Genomic DNA, 18,409 nt, shown 5'->3' on the forward strand with positions numbered 1-18,409 from the left:
GCTAGGCCATCACTCTCCTTCTTGGTCAAACAGCACTCACACAGCCTGGAGGTGTGTTTGGGGTCGTTGTCCTGTTGGAAAATAGATGATGCAATGGCATGTGGCTGCAGGATGCTGTGGTAGCCATGCTGGTTCAGTGTGCCTTCAGTTTTGAATAAATCCCCAACAGTGTCACCAGCAAAGCCCCCCCCCCCCCCCCCCCCCACACACACACACACACTATCACACCTCCTCCTCCATGCTTCACAGTGAGAACCATGCATGTAGAAACCATCCATTCACCTTTTCTCTGTCGCACAAAGACACGTCAGGTGGAACCAAAGATCTTAAATTTGGACTCATGAGACCAAAGCACAGATTTCCACTGGTCTAATGTCCGTTTCTTGTGTTTCTTGGCTGAATCGTAGCATAAATGAATCACTCATTCACTCACCCCCTCCCTCCTGGCTCACAGCTTCTTCTTCTGCTTGGTTGGCAACCAATGTTAAGGCGCATTACCGCCCCCTGGCTCACAGCTCAGTGGACATTTAGATGTGAAAATATATATTTAACACGTGAGGAAAATACTAATAAAATAAAATAAAAATAAATAAAATAAATGTTACCTTTATAAATCTTTTTTTTTGCTCTTTTTTGCTCTATAAAAATGGTTGTTTTTCTTTTTCAATCACTTATCTTACCTGTAGGATTTACTAAAAAATGGAAACAAATTAAGTTTGAGTGAAAATGTAAATTTTTTGCACTCTCTGGTCAACTGACTCAGTGACTCAAATGACTCAAAACACCCGATTCACTTTGGTGAGTGACTCACTAAAACTCGATTCAGAAAAAAGAATCAAATTTACCATCACTACCTGCTACTGGAACTCTGTGTGGCATTTATCTGGACTCTAATCTGAGCTGCTGTTAACTTGTGATTTCTAAGGCTGGTGACTCTGATGAATTTATCCTCAGCAGAGGTGACCCTTGGCCTTCCTTTCCTGGGGCGGTCCGCATGTGAGCCAGTTTCATCGTAGCACTTGATGGTTTTTGTGACTGCACCTGGGGACACATTCAAATATGAATTCTAACAGTTGTGTCAGCTGTTCTGTCAGCCGTGTACCAACCTGACTTTTGCACAAAACAACTGATGGTCCCAACCCCATTAAGAAGGCAGGAGATTCCACCAATTGACACTGATAAGGCTCACCTGTGAGGTGAAACATGTCAGGCGAGGGTTTGCAGCACTGTTGTGCAGCAAAGTTGTGTACAGGGCTTTGAGTGCTCAGAAAGAGTAGAAAAGCGCTATATAAGAACCAGTCCATTTACCATTACCATTCACTGCCAGTAAAGCAAAGGGCAGCTCTGAGGACTCTAAAACATAAAACATATTTAGAGATATTTATATACTTTTCTTTGCTTCAGTATGCATCTACATTGTAGAAAGTATTAAAATAAAAATTAAAAAAACACTGAATGAGAAGGTGTGTCAAAACTTTTAACTGGTAGTGTATATCCACCAGTGTTGGTCAAGTTACTTGAAAAAAGTAATCAGTAACTAATTACTGATTGCTTCCCCCAAAAAGTAATTAATTACTTAGTTACTTAGTTACTTTTTAAAAACACGATTTACAACCTGAATAGGTGATAAAGCGATAGATCTTTCAGCCCAATTCTACTTTTTCTGCATAATCCATCATACAAAATGTAATCAAATGGAAAAGTCTCTTTTTAAAACTTGTTTTATTATTTTTAATCTTTTAACTTCATGCATCAAGCAAAAATTTAATTATATGCAACATTCTCTGACTGGAAGAAATTAGTTTAACATTTAAACCTATTTTCTGCACATTCCAGCACATAAAATAAAATATTTTTTGTGTTTACACTCACTCTTTCAAATAGATGCAAGTAAAACACAGCAGAAAATAAATAAAGTCAAAGACTCAGCGGTCCTTTTGCTCTATTTTCACCTGTAAAGCAGGAGTGGGGTAGGCGGAGGTTTACCCTGGTGCAGGTGTGCCGCGGCGGTCAGTTAAAGAATCCGCGAGTTTCTCTGTGAGTTTCCCATTACGTCGTAGCTACTCGGTGCTTGTTTGGAAGTTTAGGGTTTTTTTTCGCTGTAAAAAGAAGTTTTCTTCCCACGCACAGCGGACACTAATGTTTTTGTCACTTTTTATGGAATCAAACTCAAAGTAAGGTCAGTACTTCCACGCTTTAAACGCTGCACGCTCATACTCTCTCCCGCACTCGATATATGATCCATTGTTGATCTGCACACAGCTGTTGTCACGAACGGCGCACTCGCTTACGTCACTGTCGTGAAACATTCTCGCAAAAAATCACGGTTTTAGTAACGCAGTAACGCAGCGTTCCTACGGGAAAGTAACGGTAATCTAATTACCGATTTTGCAATAGTAATCCCTTACTTTACTTGAAAAAAGTAATCAGATTACGCGTCACTGCCCATCTCTGATGTGCACAGATATCAGTGCTAGTTCATTCTTGTTTTTAAATGATTTCTGTCTTCCAGGTGTTGTCCAGAGGAGCTGTCACCATGCAAGGACAAACACGGGTTCAAGTGCAAGATAGATCGGGTAAAATTTCCATATTTCCACAAATGCCACAGCCAAGCATTGACGTTGGTCTGTTTTGTTGATCTGTGGATGCATGTTTGGACCTGTGTTTCAGTGAATGAGGGCCAGGTGTCCTTTAAAGTCAGAGTGTCTCCTGAGATGGCTCCAGAGTTCCAGGTTGTGGCTTATGCCGTCCTGCCAAGTGAGGATGTAATTGCCCACAGTGCTGACTTCTCTACTGACAAATGCTTCAGCAACAAGGTGAGTGTAATTCTAGAGGTGTGCTGTGTGTTTGGTGTCTGCAGTCATGCCATGTCGTTCAAATCAAAGTCAAATTCAGTTGGCTAAATCACCTGAGGATTTCTAGCATCAGTAAATGGACTGGTTGTTCCACAGCTGTTTCTACTCTACCTGAGGATTCAAATTGCTTCTTTATATGACCTCATGACCCGCTCACTCCCATTTATACAAGCACTTTTTCAATGATGATGCAAGTCCTACCTATCTAACACTGACACAGTGTTCATACAGTGTCCAACGTGGGCTACAGCCATCACATGGGACTCATGATTTGTCACTCACCACAGTGAAGCAGCTCATTTAGCCAGCAGTGAGTGGGGACTCATCACAGTCACTAAACTTCTACGGGTGTTTTGTGTGTGTCAGGTGTCAGTGGAGTTTTCACCGTCTTCAGCCGTCCCAGGTGAAGAGACCAACATGCAGGTGACGGCCCTGCCACGTTCTCTGTGTGGTGTGAGCGCCATCGACAAGAGCGTTCTCATCAAGGAGCCTGGGAAGACTCTGGATGCAGATAAGGTAACTGCTGATATTAACACCAGTGAGGTGGACACATCCCTTATTTCCAGAGCCCGTAGTGTCATGAGTTACCAGCAGCTCATGCCTTCGCTCCGGTACTTGTGTCCTGATAAGTATTCTTTGGGCAGTCGTACATTGAACTGTTTTAAACAGTCAAATGCTGAGTTTGTCTTAAAGCAAACTGGTATAAAAAATACAAGGTTACAAATGCATGTGTCTGTGATGACAGTCTTTCTAGCGAGTAAGTAAGTACCATGCTTGTTGCTCATGTGGTTGCAGACAGCAATATTTTAATCTTATAAAATTAATTCCTTTTGAGCAAATTAATATTTCAGCATGGAGATAAATCCAGGATCATGACTTTTTTTTTTTAGCAAATAATTCAACCATGCAAACAAGTGTATGACCTGCCAGTCACTGTCTGCTTTACTTGAGAAGAATTTAACTTTGCACCAAAACTGCTCAAATACACGAGTATTTGTTGATGTTAAACATACAGCAAAACCTGGAAAAAGTGAGACTTAGTGAGTTTAAGGAGCTACAGAGACAGCTTCAAATGGAGAACACTTACTGTAGCCATATAAGTCACTAAGAACGATGTGGTGTTTATAGTAAAATTGTAGAACTTCTGTAACATTTGGTAAACAGATACTTCAACTATAACACCTCACATCTGCGAACACTTACTGCTGACTTGATCATTTTTATTTATTTATTTTTTCAGAATTCTTCTTAGATAATGTAGCAATTGATTTGAGCCTAATCTGTACTTGTATTTGCACCAGTACTACAGGTAAGAGTTAAAAAACACATGTGGATCAAATGTGACCAGGCAGGCAATAAATGTTTGGAGGTTTTGCTGATCTGCACTTTTCTTTTCAGATATTTGACTTGCTCCCACTCAAGAAATCCTCAGGTATCCCGTATGAAGTTCATGATGCTACAGAATGCCTTAATGTGAGACCAAAAAGATATGTTTTGCCGTACCCCAGTCAAGAGCAAAATGACGCCTATGCAGTTTTCCAGGTAAAATACAAGTATACCTGTGAGTCCGTCAAACATAACGTAAATACAATAGTTTTTGTTGTTGCACCAGTTTTTGCTGATCTTTGTGTGCTGCTGAAATATGTAGAAAGTCGGACTGAAGATGGCGACAAACTTGCTTTTTCGATTGCCTTCATGCCTCAAGTTCAAAGGAAAAGTCTACCATCAAGGCCCTGGTGTCTACTATGATGGCCCTCCTCATGTCTACTATGGTGAATCATTCACTTGTTTGTGTTGTGTCTGGCTATAAATTTTGCTTTGTATTTACCAAAAAGAAAACAGGAAATTAATTTTTCTTTTTTTATTTAGCTATGGCTCCCCGGTTTGGAGATGGTTCTATTCAACTAAGTAGTCCTGGTCTGGGATCTGCTGGGCATCTTCCTCCACTAATAGAGACAGCTCGCTCTTTCTTCCCTGAGACATGGATCTGGGATCTGGTGGAAGTTGGGTAAGTATCTGTTGTGAAGAGATCTGGTGCATATTCCATTTTAAAAAGTTTATACGATCACATTTAGAAACCCATGTGAACTTTCTGCTGTGTCTTTGCACACATGAAAAACATGAAAATAGAATAATTGTGAGTTTTTTCTTGAGCATGTTTTGATGCTTCAGGCTGATGTTTTGTCATATTTAAAGTTTTGTGGGATATATTATTTCACTGTCATCAGCACCGTGGAGCTCTTTTACTTTGTCAATGCAACATATACAAGTCATTCACACTGCAGGATGTAACTATGATATACAAGTAATTTACAGACATAAAAACATGTTTGATTATGTTACAGAATATGTTTGTGTGTATCTGCTGCTTCAGAGACGATGGAAAAAGGGGCGTGTCCCTGACTGTCCCAGACACCATCACCACCTGGGAGACGGAGGCTTTCTGTTTGTCCTCTCAGGGTTTTGGTTTGGCTCCTCGTAAAGAAATGAAAGTCTTCCAACCTTTCTTCCTTGAACTCACCATGCCCTACTCCATCATCCGGGGGGAGCACTTTGAACTGAGGGCGACTGTCTTTAACTACCTGACCAGCTGCATCATGGTAATGAATGATTAAAGTGTTTAGATACATGTCTGTTCATAGCCAAGGAAAGCCATACTGAAAACATGACTTTCTAAGCAAAATTTATATCATAGTTATTAAAATACAATAGAAAATATCTTTTCTTTGGCAATATAACCATGCAGGATGCAGGCCGTTCTTGAAGGGCCCCTGCTCACCAACACCTGCAAGCTCACCTGTAGGTGTGTTCACATTTGAACTCAGGTTTAAATGTAGCCATGTCTGTGTTCCTCGTACAGGTTACTGTCACTCCTGGGCCGTCCTCAGATTACACCCTCACGCCTCTCTCTGGTGATCTGTACACATCCTGTTTGTGTGCCAACGAGCGCAAGACCCTCAGGTGGACCATGATCCCAACAGCCTTAGGTGAGGATCAGGCTTTGGTCCTCCACACTGCCAGGAAACCGCTGTGTGGCAGGCTGAGTACGACCCAAGTGCAGCACCCAGAAGCAGGAAGTGAACTCTCAGGAAGTGACTTAAAAAGAATCCACATAAGATGGCTAAATAGAATAAATGAGATTAAAACAATAAAGAGCAATTATAAAAACACTATGTGAGAAATACTGCTGAAATATAAGTTATCATAATGAAATGAGAGAATCTGAGACCCAATAAGCTATATTCATGGAATTTAGAAAGCTGTGTGTGCATTAGACGACAGTGAGTGTGCAGTGTAGAGCTAGGACATGTAGACAGTCAAATGCTGCTGCAAATCCAGAATATAACCCCTGTGTTTGGAAGGCTAAACGTGGGGGTTGTAGGGAGTGGGGCAGAACGTCTATACCTCCAGTCTGAGGGCAGCAGCTGCCTCCATCCTCATGCTTTACTTAATGCAGCTGTCTTAGCCAATTACAAGTCATTTTGAAACCTTCCTTTCAATTCATTATGCATGCTTCCCTTGGTCAGTATCATTAGAACAGACTGTTTGCAGTTGCATTGCCATGCAAATGATTTCTTCTTAATCTTAAATGGATCTTATGATTTGCAGTACTTTGGCCTCCAGCAGGACTCAGCAGCAACCCTGACATCATTTTGGACTGTTTTTTTCAGCTCATGTTTTTCATGCCTGATGCAGTAAAATTTCCAATTGTAATTGATCTTACCTTCGATTTAGAACCAACATTAAATCTAGATTTAGATCTAGTGTGATCACAGTTAACCGCCTCCTTTTGTCCCAACACATTTCCTTCTAGTTTCTACAAAATCTGTAAAATAACCTCGGTAACCTTTATTTTAATGGAGAGACGAAGAAGGTGACCTGTGCTGCTGCTTTTAGGGGCTGTGAATGTGACTGTGTCTGCTGAGGCCGTAGCGTCTCATGTGTCATGCGATAATGAGGTTGTGAGCGTACCAGACAGAGGTCGCATCGACGTGGTCACCAAATCTCTCATAGTGAAGGTCAGTGTCATAAATACGAGACGAGAAAAACATTTTTACTCATAAAATTTAAATTATTACTCATTTTAAAGATACTTTTCTTCAGGCCGAGGGAACTGAGACGACAAAGACATACAACTGGCTTCTTTGTCCAAAAGGTCGGTATGATTTCCATCAGTTACAAAGTTTAAATAAAGAAATGACCTAAATGCTCAAAGTTAGCAGTGGAGTGCACTGTGTACATAAAATGTGCCAAATTTTCATCTTTTACTTTCACAAAATGTAACGATATGTGCTGAAGATCAGGCCACCTGGTGACTTTGGACAGTAACTGTTGTAGTCGTGACTTCCTGATTGGACGTTTGTTGTGTCTGTACACAGGAAGCCCGCTGACGGAGGAAGCAGAGATACATCTGCCTGAGAATGTGATAGAAGGATCTGCCCGCACTTCTGTATCAGTCCTGGGTAAACCTCATGATTTCATCTCAATTTTGATTCAGCCAAATAAAAATATGGCAGGTTAAAGCTTTGTTAAAAAGGCAAATTACGAAAACAACAGAAAATAAAAGAGACGTCATGTTCAAGTAAAAGTAAAAACCGTATTCAGCTTTTAAAAGATGATTTCATTTATAGATAGACCCACGTCTTCCTGGCCTTGTGTGAAAAAGAAATGGACCCCAAAAAGGCTGTTTGTGCCATTCTGTGCAGGAAGAACTGCAGTCTAGCTTTAGTCATAAGTGTTGTTTGAAACGCTGAGTTTTGGCCCAGTCACACCAGAGGGTTTTCCAGCGCAATCGTTCTGGTCATGCAGAATCATGTCAGTAGGATTTAAGTCCAGATTTTGACTCGACCACTTTCTGGTGTCCTGGATCATTTTCCATCTTAACCCTCTGGGGTCGACGTATGCGCCGACACGTCAAAATCACATGACCAATTTAAGACAACACAGCTACAAGATAGTGAGGGGATTTCTTTCTCTTGTTGGAGAAACGGCTCTTTCGGCTCGGCGCATTAAAAAGAGCCAGGACTTTCAGCTCCCAACCGACTCTTCAGGTTGTTTTGTTGGTCGAAAGTAACGGACTTCAGACTATATATCAGTTCTTGAATTGTGTCGATGGACCACGTTAAACCAGAGTTATGATAAAAAATACACATAAAGTTTTTTTCTGAACAAAACAGCGGCGTTTACAGCAGGAAGAACGGTAAAAACGGCGTTTTCTACAGACAGCGCTAGCAAACACTCTCTGCTTGCGCGTGAAAAAATAAAAATAAAAAACACTCCTTCCCTATTGGTGTTAGAGTTTACCATGTCAGCCAATCAAAAAATGATATGGCAACATGTGACGCTTGGTTATTTAAGGAGAACGGCATTTTTAGTAGTGACGGAAAGCGAGCAAAAGAGAGAGAGAGCGAGTTTTCATATGTCACACATTAGTGACGTTTAGCGTGTTTGGAGGCTGTAGTTAGTGTGTTGTGTAGTTATTGTGTTGTATTGTGTGTCAGTTATACTGCTGAATGTCACATTTGCTCCAAAAACGCCGTCAAAGGCAGATTCCAGTGTAAACGCTGTTCCCACATGGAAAACTGGACTGATGCTCCTCCTGCTGTCAGACCTGGTTTAGGCCTGTGCTGTTCTCCTCTGTCTTATACTGAACACAAATCATTTGTGTGCCTTCTTATTTGATGCAGTACACCTGATTGTTCTGTAAATAGATTTAAATGGTTATGTAAAAACGCCTGAGGCCTGGGCTGCATTTTTAGGTAAATAGTACCATATAACTTTGTTGTTTGCAAAATTTGTGCATAATTTTATTCTTTCTATTTGCATTTCAAGTTATGAAAATGATTCATTAAACATGTTTGTGGGTTTTACAGTAAAAAATTTAACTTTTTCTACTCGGATTTTGACATTTTTGTCTGAATTTAGATCAATTGTGCTAATATAGTATACCAAAATGAAAAAATAACTCAAATTTCAGATATTTAAAGCTGTGCTGAAAGTAACGATACCAAACAAGGCAAGATAAACAGTTTTTAAAGGTGAGCTATAGAGGTAAAATCAAAAGTAGTCAAAAACGGCCAATTATACCCTGACCCCAGAAGGTTAAATGCCCAAGTTTTAGATTTAAGGCACAAACTGATAGCTGGACATTCTCCTGGTAGAGAGTTCTTCCCTCCAGGTCGTGGCGAGCTACTGAAACGGCAGAGGCATGATTTAACACTGGGCACCAGCTGCCTTAACCAGACTCCTCCGTCGCTAACCGCCTGAACCCAATGCCCCACCCCTCCCCTGCAGCTGAGCCGCAGACAAAGCTACGCCACACAGCCCCAGAGCATCACACTGCTACCACCGCTGTTGGTATGATGTTCTTTCTATGAAATGATGCGTCACTTTTAAGCCAAATGCAACAAAAGTCAAAACTTTTTCTCTTCAGTCCACAAAATATTCTCCCAAATATCTTGTGGAGCATGGAGATGTTTTTTTGACAAATGTGAGATAAGCTTTTGTGTTCTTCTTGGTCAGCAGTGGTTTTGTCCATGAATGCTGTTTTTGCCCCGTCTCCTTTGTATTGTTGAATCGTAAACTCTGACCTTTACAGAGGAAGGCAAGGCCTTCAGTTCTGGGTGTTGTTGGGATTCGCTTGACTTTTTCGGTGAGTCGTCGATGTGCGATGGGGTAATTTCGGCCACATCTTTTCTAGTTTTCTCAGTTGGTGGATAATGGGTTCCAACATGGTGCACTGGCGCTCCAAAGCTGTAGAAATTGTTTTTTAACCCTGTCCAAACTGATAGATCTCAAGACTTCTCGCCTATTTTGGAATTTCTTTTGGTCATGGCAACGACGTGTTTGTTTTTGACGTCTTTTAGCCTGCTTCCCTTTTATCAAACAGATTGTACTTGAGTGATTTCTTGATCCAGCAGGTCTGGCCTTAATCAGGCCTGGGTCTGGTTGGTGAAATGAAACTCAGTCTTCCCAGAAATATTTGGTTAATCACAGTCAATCTACGATTTTCAGTTTGGATGTTTTTTCGCTCACTAAATGAAATCATCATTTAAAATTGCACATTGAAGTATTCAGGTTATCTCTGCCCAATAATACAAAGTTGTTTTACACTAGTTTTGTTAGTTTTAGTGAATCAGTGTTTTTGATCAGGTGACATCCTCGGCCGGGCTCTGAAGAACCTGGATGGATTGCTGCAGATGCCGTATGGATGTGGGGAGCAGAACATGGCTCTCCTGGCCCCCAACATCTACATCCTCCACTACCTGAAAGGCACACAGCAGCTCACCGCAGCCATCATGGAAAAAGCTACTAACTTCCTCACCAGTGGCAAGTTTTTATTGTTTCCTCTAAGAAGGAAATCATTTGAATCACTTCAACACACACGGTTCAAGAAACAAGCCGACAGGAGGCAGAACATTAGCCGCAGTTTCTGGTCAAATGTGTCATTTTCCTCATCTGTCAGCAAGAGTCATTGAATTTCCCAAATCTCGATGTACACATGCAGATCCATAAACAAATGGAGTCCAATCATCACCATAGCAACAATGTCTCGATCATGGTGTCCCTGTTGTTACAGGATACCAAAGACAGCTCAACTACAAAAGTGCTGACGGTGCTTACACCACATTTGGAACAGGACCAGGAAACACTTGGTGAGAACATCACTGATCAAACATGTCACAAACCAGAGAGGTTACACTGGTTTTTAAATGTCCCACCAAACAGAAGACGTTTCTTGAAGTTTGACTACCCATTAATAACATAAACATGTCTACCTCTAATACTTAAAATAATTCTCCATTTAATCCTTTGACTAAGCCAACATTAACAATACCTTTTGGTTAATACTGTGTAATTTAGTAGGTAGGAAGGAGCATTAGAGCCACATAACAATGTTATTGATCATTATTAGAATAAAGTCAAATTTTAAAGCTTAAAGTTATTTTACTTTAAGAAAAAGTCTAAATACTATTTCAATAATAAAGTCTTAATACTGTTTTGTGAAAAAAGTCAAATTCAAATCTAAGAAAACAGTTGAAATGATTGTTGTTTCAAACAACTGCTATACCCTGTATAAAATGCCTTGAGTAGATGTAGTGAAATAAATCAGTGGTCTTGTGATACAGCATAGATCCTCTTTATTCCACTAGCGTGGAACCATCGGCATCCTTGCATCTGTACATTAGCAGCCATTTCCTTGTATACAAATCTAACCACATGCAGCTTTCTGCACCACTTTCTGCTTTTCAGTGTACTTGTACTTACTGCCACGCTGTTTTTATTGCTACAATGACATCAGTTCCTTCCCTGTTACTAAAACTGAGTCTGAAGTACGATTTCACTAATTCAGAGGGGAAAGCAACCGTGGCAGTTTGTCCTGAAACAACTGTGATATCCACATTTCTGCTTTTGTCTCAAAATACATTTTCAAATTTAACCTTGAAATTTCAACTTTATTTTCAAAATGATCAGTATTTCTTTCTCTTAATGTGACCTCACAGCCAAACATAAGACGTGTAAGACGTGTAAGTGTTGTTTTCTTTCTGTCAGGCTGACTGCGTTTGTGGTAAGAAGTTTTGCCAAAGCTCAGTCTTTCATCTTTATTGATCCCAGAAAGATCGAAGAGTCTAAGACCTGGCTGCAACATAAACAACAAGAAAATGGCTGTTTTGAAAAGTCTGGGAAACTCTTCAACAACGGAATGAAGGTAACCTGCAGTTCTTCGCTGTTAGACTGTGGAAACAGCCTCCAGTCTGGATTTAACAAATTTTATTAATAATGTCATGCATACATGGAAAACACTGTACTAAATACTGTAATAGCTCACATCAGTATATTCTATTATTTTATTTAAGAAATAATTTCCATTCATCTTGTTCCATTCACACCAGCACTGCTTTCTTTGTAGCATTCACACATATTTATACAAAATACAAAGTATGCACTAGAGACCAACTTAGGATTAGTATCTTGCCCACAAATATTTGGCATGCAGGCTGGAGCAGCTGGGAATCAAACCACCAACCTTCTGATTACTAGATGACTACACTAACTGTTTATAAGGTTGGGGAAACCCGAAGTGAAGAAACATCCATCTCACTGGAAATACAATGTCCAGATGAACAAAATCAACTTCCCGTTCATCTCTTTAGCTGGATGTTTGAACATGCATCAAGACATTGATGATACTAAAACCACATGCAGCTGAAAATCATTTTCATGACTTCATATCCCTGAATGTTGGTGCATTGATGATAAAGTGTCTATGATGTCTTCTGTTGACAGGGTGGTGTATCTGATGAAGTGACTCTCAGTGCATACGTTACTGCTGCCTTCTTGGAAATGAATACATCCCAACATGTGAGTAGACTCAAAGAATATCAAGGTATTCAACAAAAAAAGGAGTAGAGTTTGAGCTGCTGAGCCATGGAGTTAGGTTTAACCAGCAGTCTAGCACCCTGCTGGTATGTGCTGGATTGTCTCAGCATCTTTACACAGCCTGCACCTGGGGTCTTGCCTGGTGTGATAGACCCCAGCCTCTATGGATCTTGTACTCAGAGCTTGTTCCTGTGCTGCCATGATTAGTGCTTCCGTGCTGTCTTTCAGTCCAGCTTTTTCCAGCCACTGGTAGGATTTCTGGGTATCATCTACTTCCTCTATCTGCCGGTGGTAACATACCGTGCAGGGCCTGTCCTTCCATGATGTTTCCTCGCCTTCCTCCTCTTTCTTGGGTTTCTGCTGCCTGAGGTATTCACTGAGCACGCGGTCAGTTGGGGCCATCTTCCTCGTACTCGTGAATATTCGTTGTTTCATCTTGGAATGTGGTGCTGACACTCACCAGTCCCTGGCCTCCTTCCCTCCATTTAGCATGCTGGACTTGGGGTGAAACCCTCCATGCATGGTTAGGAACTTTCTTGTATTGATGTCAGTGGCTTCTATCTCCTCCTTTTGCCAGTTTATTATCCCAGCAGGGTACCTGATGATGGGCAGGGCGTAAGTTTTGATAGGCCGGATCCTGTCCTAACATTCAGCTGACTCCTCAGGATTTGCCTGACCCTCTGCAGGTACTTGGTTGTAGCAGCTTTCCCAGCAGCCTCTTTGGGGTTCCTATTTGCTTGTTGGAGAACTTGTAGCTGTCCTCTATGTCTGCAATTTTGCCTTCTGGTAGTTCGATTCCCTCAGTTCTGACTCTTTGTTATCATCCGACTACATTTCTCCAGTCCAAAAAGTTCCAATGTCATTGCTTTATATCCTGGTGGTGTGGATCAGTGAATCGATGTCTCGTTCACTCTTTGCATACAGCTTGATGTCATCCACGTACAGGAGATGGCTGACAACTGCTCTATTCTGTCAGTATCCGTAGGGACAGAGCATCTCCTTCATAGATGATGATTGTGCTATGGGCTTGAAGTTGGCCTCTAGTGTTGTATGCCACATCCCCATTGAGTTCTTGATGAAGGCTCTTAAAGTCCTGTTGATCTTGTACAGGTCTAGGCATTCCAGGATCCAGCTGTGGGGCATTAAGTCATAGACCCTCTTGTAATCAATCCAGGCAGTCTCGGCTGATTGTTACCAGTAGCTGGTGTTTTGCACCTCTAGTATTCTTGCCAATGAGTGGGGCACAGGAACATGTGTCTGTTCATCTTAGCCACTATGATGCCTGACAGGAGCTTCCATGTGGTACTGAGGCAGGTTATTGGTCAGTAGTTGGATGGGACCGATGGGATCGATCCCTCCAAGACTGTCTGGCCTAGTTGGATGGGACCGATCCCTTCAGGACTCTCCGGCCTACAGTTAGCCATTCTGGGTGTCTCTCGTCACCTAACAGCTGGTTAATTTATGCTGCCAGACGCTCATGGAGTGCAGTCAGCTTCTTCCACCAGTAGACGTGAGCCATACTAGTGTAAGGCAAGGTGCTGGCCAAGGCTGTTAGTCGTTGCTTGGCAGTTTCCATGGACAGCTTGCTATACTTCTTCTTGGGCACCGTCTTTGTCACACCTTTCTGCAGCTCCGATAGTTGGCTAACCTCCCTCCTTGATCTTAGCCTCTAGTCTCCTTCTCCTTGTGGCTGTTCAACCTGTAGCCAAGCATCTCTCTGATCACTGCTGCTGTACTGTAGATCAGCTTGTTAGTCTCGATAATCGTGGCTGTATGTATCGCATTTACATCATCTAGCAGATCTTCACATCTTGGTAACCAGCTACGGGGAATCCAGTTTTCAAGTTTTGCCATGATCCTATCTTTCAGGTCACTTCCTCTTGCACTATAGCACTTGGGGCTTGGTACAAATCTCGGGTGGAGGTGATGACATCTCCCCCCCTGACCTGTCGTCCTGGCTCCCCCTTGCCGTAGCATTTGTGTTGCACCTCGTCAATCTCTAGCTGTGAGAGCAATACCCTTCTTTCGAATGTTGGAACACTGAGCTATTAGTTGTTTCGCTGTCAGTGTGGGTGCTGGGTATTCCATAGGTCCCTCATCCTATTCATGTACATTTGCATACATTACATTTGCATAATGACTGAAACTAGCCCACTGAAGGAACAATGGGCTGGGAGGTCACTTCCTTAATCATAATTATGCAAATTCTCATGACCATTGATCAACAACCACTGACCAAAACCCACTGATCAAAGACCACTGATCAATGGCCATCAGTACCATTCACAGAGAGTTGGGGAATGGCTGCAATCACAGCATTGTAAGATGGTGACAGATGTACCCTTATGCCCCCTCCTCGATTCAGAGATGGTCTTTCCTTTTTCACGTAAATGGCCTCCTTGACCCTACACTCAAACCAGCGTTCCTCCCTGTCCAGGATGTTACATCCTCATCATTGAAAGAGTGTCCACTGGCCTGTAGGTGTGAATAGACTGCAGAGTCCTGGCCTGACGAGGTGGCTCTTCTGTGTTGTGCTATCCACTTAGCAAGAGGTGGTTCGATTTCCCCGATGTATAGATCCTGGCAATCCTCCTGGAACTTAACACCGTACACTATGGTACTCTGTTTGTGTCGGGGTGGACCAATTTTTGGCGCAGCGTCTTTTGGGGTTTAAAAGCCACAGAGACACAGTGTTTAGAAAAAAATGTGCCTCAGCTGCTCCGATACTTCTGACACATACGGGATCACTACAGGTTTTCACTTAGGCAGCGGTTGTCCGTCTCTCCTGGATCGGCTGGAGCTTAGGTTTACGGTACACATCAGCTTTTAAATGTCCCCCATTCCTGATGGAAATCTCACAGTCTAAGAAGACTAACCTGACACTTTTCATATCCTCCCTGGTGAATTTGATGTGTCGTTCCACTGAGTTAATGTGATCTGTGAATTGTGGAACGTCCTGAGAATTGATTTTCACCCAGGTGTCATCCACATACCTGAACTCTCACCAGCAAGAACTGGTATCACCACCCAACCTGTACAGTGTTTTTTCAATATGTTCTTTATATTGTAAATACTACTAGAAGATTGCTCCAGTCTTTGCTTGATCTGTACTTTCCTCTAATTGCTGTGTTTTCTATTATCACGCTGATGTTTTGAGTGACTGAATCAGGAACTCTGCCTCCTATTCTTCTCACACTGGGTTTAATGAATTAAGATTTCTGTTTGTCCATTAAAGTTCTTTGTTTTGATCTTTTAAAGGATCCTGTGATGAACAAGAGCCTGGCTTGTCTCAAGGAGTCTCTCAGTGACCTGAGCAACACCTACACTACAGCTCTGCTGGCCTATGTGTTCACTCTGGCAGGAGACGTGGAGACCCGAGCTCACCTTCTGCAGCACTTAGACACAGTTGCAGTGAGGGAAGGTGAGTCATCCTTTAGCAGGACATCATTCAGGCTTCATTAGCATCACTGTGACTGTTATTGTGTTTGTAGGAGGTTTCCTCTACTGGTCTCAGACAGCAGCAGAAACATCAGCCTCCCTGTCAGTGGAGATCAGTTCTTATGTGCTGTTGGCCAAACTCAGCGCCTCCCCGACTGCTGAGGATCTGGGATATGCCTCTGGTATTATCAGGTGGCTGACTGGGCAGCAGAACTATTACGGAGGCTTCTCCTCCACTCAGGTACGACACCACCCGAACAGCATGAAGCTCATCTTTGAGTACAGTCTTAGACAAAATTAGGGACAAAAGAAATAATACTGAAGCTTTCAGTTTTCTATCAGATATGTAAAACAGATTTGTTTTAGCCAGGCAGAGAGGTTTTTATTCTTTAGTTAGAATATGACATTTAAGTTTTGTCTAAAAATTCATTGTTTTTACAGAATAGCAATGTTACCTCAGACTTCTGTACACCAACTACACGTAACAGCCTGTAAATAACAGATCACCTGCGAGTTTATACCTGTAATTTCTATACTTTGATAATTCTCAGTTAAAGATATTTTAACCTGTTTAACGTTTATTTAACCAGGAAGTGAACTTTGGAAAACTTGAGATTAAGGATCTCTTTTGTGAGAGGGTCTCAAAGTGACACAGGCCGTTTTAACTTAATGTCTATTCCACTTAAGCCCATGAAATATGGAGACACATGCTGTGTGTGTTAACCACAATGAATCCATCCTGTAGGACACGGTGGTGGCTCTTCAGGCTCTGGCTCTCTACTCCACTCTGGTGTTCAGCGCTGAAGGTTGGAGCACAGTGACAGTTCAGGCTCCCAGCAGTCAGCTGACGTTTGATGTAAATCAGGGCAACAAACTGCTCTACCAGGAGGAGGCGCTGCAGGACGTGTCAGGAAAATACAGGCTGGAGGTGAAGGGCACTGCATGTGCTTCAGTGCAGGTCAGTGACAGCATCACGTGAGAAGCTCCTGGTTGATGTCAGAGAAAGGGTTTCTTCTTTTTCTTTTTCCTTATACAACTTCAGAGAGCATTAGCATTTTCACATGTAATAAAGCTCATCTTGCACATGTATTGTCATACACAATAAAGACATTAGACCTGGCAGTAATAACTGTAGAGAGTACAATGCTATTTTAAACTAAACTGGAGAACTGAGCAAAAATAAATTAACTTTCTGTCTGAATCAGAATCAGAATCAGAATCAGAATCAGAATCAGAATACTTTATTGATCCCTGGGGGAAATTATTTTTTGTTACAGTGCTCCATTTTAAACCAACATTAAGACAAGACAGACAATACGCTAACTAAGAATAGTACAATATATACATATATATACATACATACATACATAAGTCACTTATAAATAAATATTTGGAAAAGAAACATGTGTAGTTGTAGCAGCAAACAGTGTGTTAAGTGGATGCGTTGTACAGGGAGATGGCCACAGGCAGGAATGATTTCCTGTGTCGTTCAGTGGTGCTTTTCGGTAATCTCAGTCTCTCACTGAACGAGCTCCTGTGACTGACCAGCATGTCATGGAGTGGGTGGGAGGTGTTATCCAACATTGTCTTTATCTTGGACAGCATCCGCCTCTCCAACACCACCTTGAGGGAGTCCAGCTCCATCCCCACAACATTGCTGGCCTTACGGATCAGTTTATTAAGTCTGTTGGCATCTGCGACCCTCAGCCTGCTCCCCCAGCATGCAACAGCATAGAGGATCGCACTGGCCACCACAGACTCATAGAAAATCCTCAGCATTTTCTGGCAGATGTTGAAGGACCTCAGTCGCCTCAAAAAATAGAGACGACTCTGGCCCTTCCTGTAAAGTGCTGTGGTGTTTTTAGCCCAGTCCAGTTTATTGTCAATGTGTACTCCAAGGTATTTATAGTCCTCCACAATGTCAACACTGACCCCCTGGATTGAAACAGGGGTCAAGTGTTTCCTGGTCTTCCTGAAGTCCACGATCAGTTCCTTGGTCTTTGCCACGTTGAGCTGCAGATGATTCTGCTCACACCACGTGACAAAGGAGTCGACCACAGCCCGGTACTCTGTCTCATCATCCCTGCTGATGCATCCAACCACCGCAGAGTCATCAGAAAACTTCTGAAGATAGAAAACTTCTGAAGAATCAGGGAAACTATTTATCCCAGAGGGAAACTGAGTTGTCATAGCAGCAAATATACAGCAAACATCAAGCACTCGTATAAAATGAGTGTAGATATAACAGAGATACTCATATTAAGATGAATATTGACATATAGGTATGACTATAAAAGTATGTGTGCTAATATGTGTCATGGTGTAGAACAGTGACAGCAGGGTGCATTGAGGTGTGATTAGTTCTGTTCCACACGTGACCCAAGTGTGTTTCCCAGATTTCTGCCACCTACAACATCCCAACACCTGCTGATGTCACCACTCTCAGTGTGAAAGTCCATCTAGAGGTCAACACCAGTGAATCTGCTAGACCCAAATTCACTGTGCAAATACAATCACTGTAAGTATGTGACAGGTGAGAGGAGCGCTCTTTACCTGTGTGGAGGAACTGCTGGTAGATGAAAAGCAAGTGTGCACACAGGTCAGTATAATCACACTGTTCAAACACAGGTACAGTGGAAAGGAGGAAACTACAAACATGGTGATCCTGGACATCAAAATGCTCTCTGGATTTTCCCCAGACCCCGAGTCTTTGAAGAGTGTGAGTAATTGGACAG

General features: G+C 42.1%; 1 protein-coding gene across 1 annotated transcript in view; it reads left to right on the forward strand.

The window, feature by feature from the left end:
* LOC106675237 (alpha-2-macroglobulin) overlaps nucleotides 1-18,409 on the forward strand; it is a 35,452-nt gene that overhangs the window by 16,359 nt on the left and 684 nt on the right. The window contains exons 13-32 of the mRNA XM_076879292.1: nucleotides 2,513-2,576; nucleotides 2,671-2,816; nucleotides 3,222-3,371; nucleotides 4,254-4,397; nucleotides 4,504-4,627; nucleotides 4,725-4,863; nucleotides 5,230-5,455; nucleotides 5,716-5,842; nucleotides 6,753-6,874; nucleotides 6,960-7,011; nucleotides 7,235-7,318; nucleotides 10,008-10,184; nucleotides 10,435-10,510; nucleotides 11,409-11,565; nucleotides 12,144-12,218; nucleotides 15,495-15,657; nucleotides 15,728-15,915; nucleotides 16,420-16,632; nucleotides 18,071-18,192; nucleotides 18,303-18,393. Of these exons, the coding sequence (XP_076735407.1) occupies nucleotides 2,513-2,576; nucleotides 2,671-2,816; nucleotides 3,222-3,371; nucleotides 4,254-4,397; nucleotides 4,504-4,627; nucleotides 4,725-4,863; nucleotides 5,230-5,455; nucleotides 5,716-5,842; nucleotides 6,753-6,874; nucleotides 6,960-7,011; nucleotides 7,235-7,318; nucleotides 10,008-10,184; nucleotides 10,435-10,510; nucleotides 11,409-11,565; nucleotides 12,144-12,218; nucleotides 15,495-15,657; nucleotides 15,728-15,915; nucleotides 16,420-16,632; nucleotides 18,071-18,192; nucleotides 18,303-18,393 (2,640 nt within the window). The remainder of the gene's footprint in view (nucleotides 1-2,512; nucleotides 2,577-2,670; nucleotides 2,817-3,221; nucleotides 3,372-4,253; nucleotides 4,398-4,503; nucleotides 4,628-4,724; nucleotides 4,864-5,229; nucleotides 5,456-5,715; nucleotides 5,843-6,752; nucleotides 6,875-6,959; nucleotides 7,012-7,234; nucleotides 7,319-10,007; nucleotides 10,185-10,434; nucleotides 10,511-11,408; nucleotides 11,566-12,143; nucleotides 12,219-15,494; nucleotides 15,658-15,727; nucleotides 15,916-16,419; nucleotides 16,633-18,070; nucleotides 18,193-18,302; nucleotides 18,394-18,409) is intronic.

This window comes from Maylandia zebra, linkage group LG3 (assembly GCF_041146795.1).
Source record: "Maylandia zebra isolate NMK-2024a linkage group LG3, Mzebra_GT3a, whole genome shotgun sequence".
Taxonomy (NCBI): domain Eukaryota; kingdom Metazoa; phylum Chordata; class Actinopteri; order Cichliformes; family Cichlidae; genus Maylandia; species Maylandia zebra.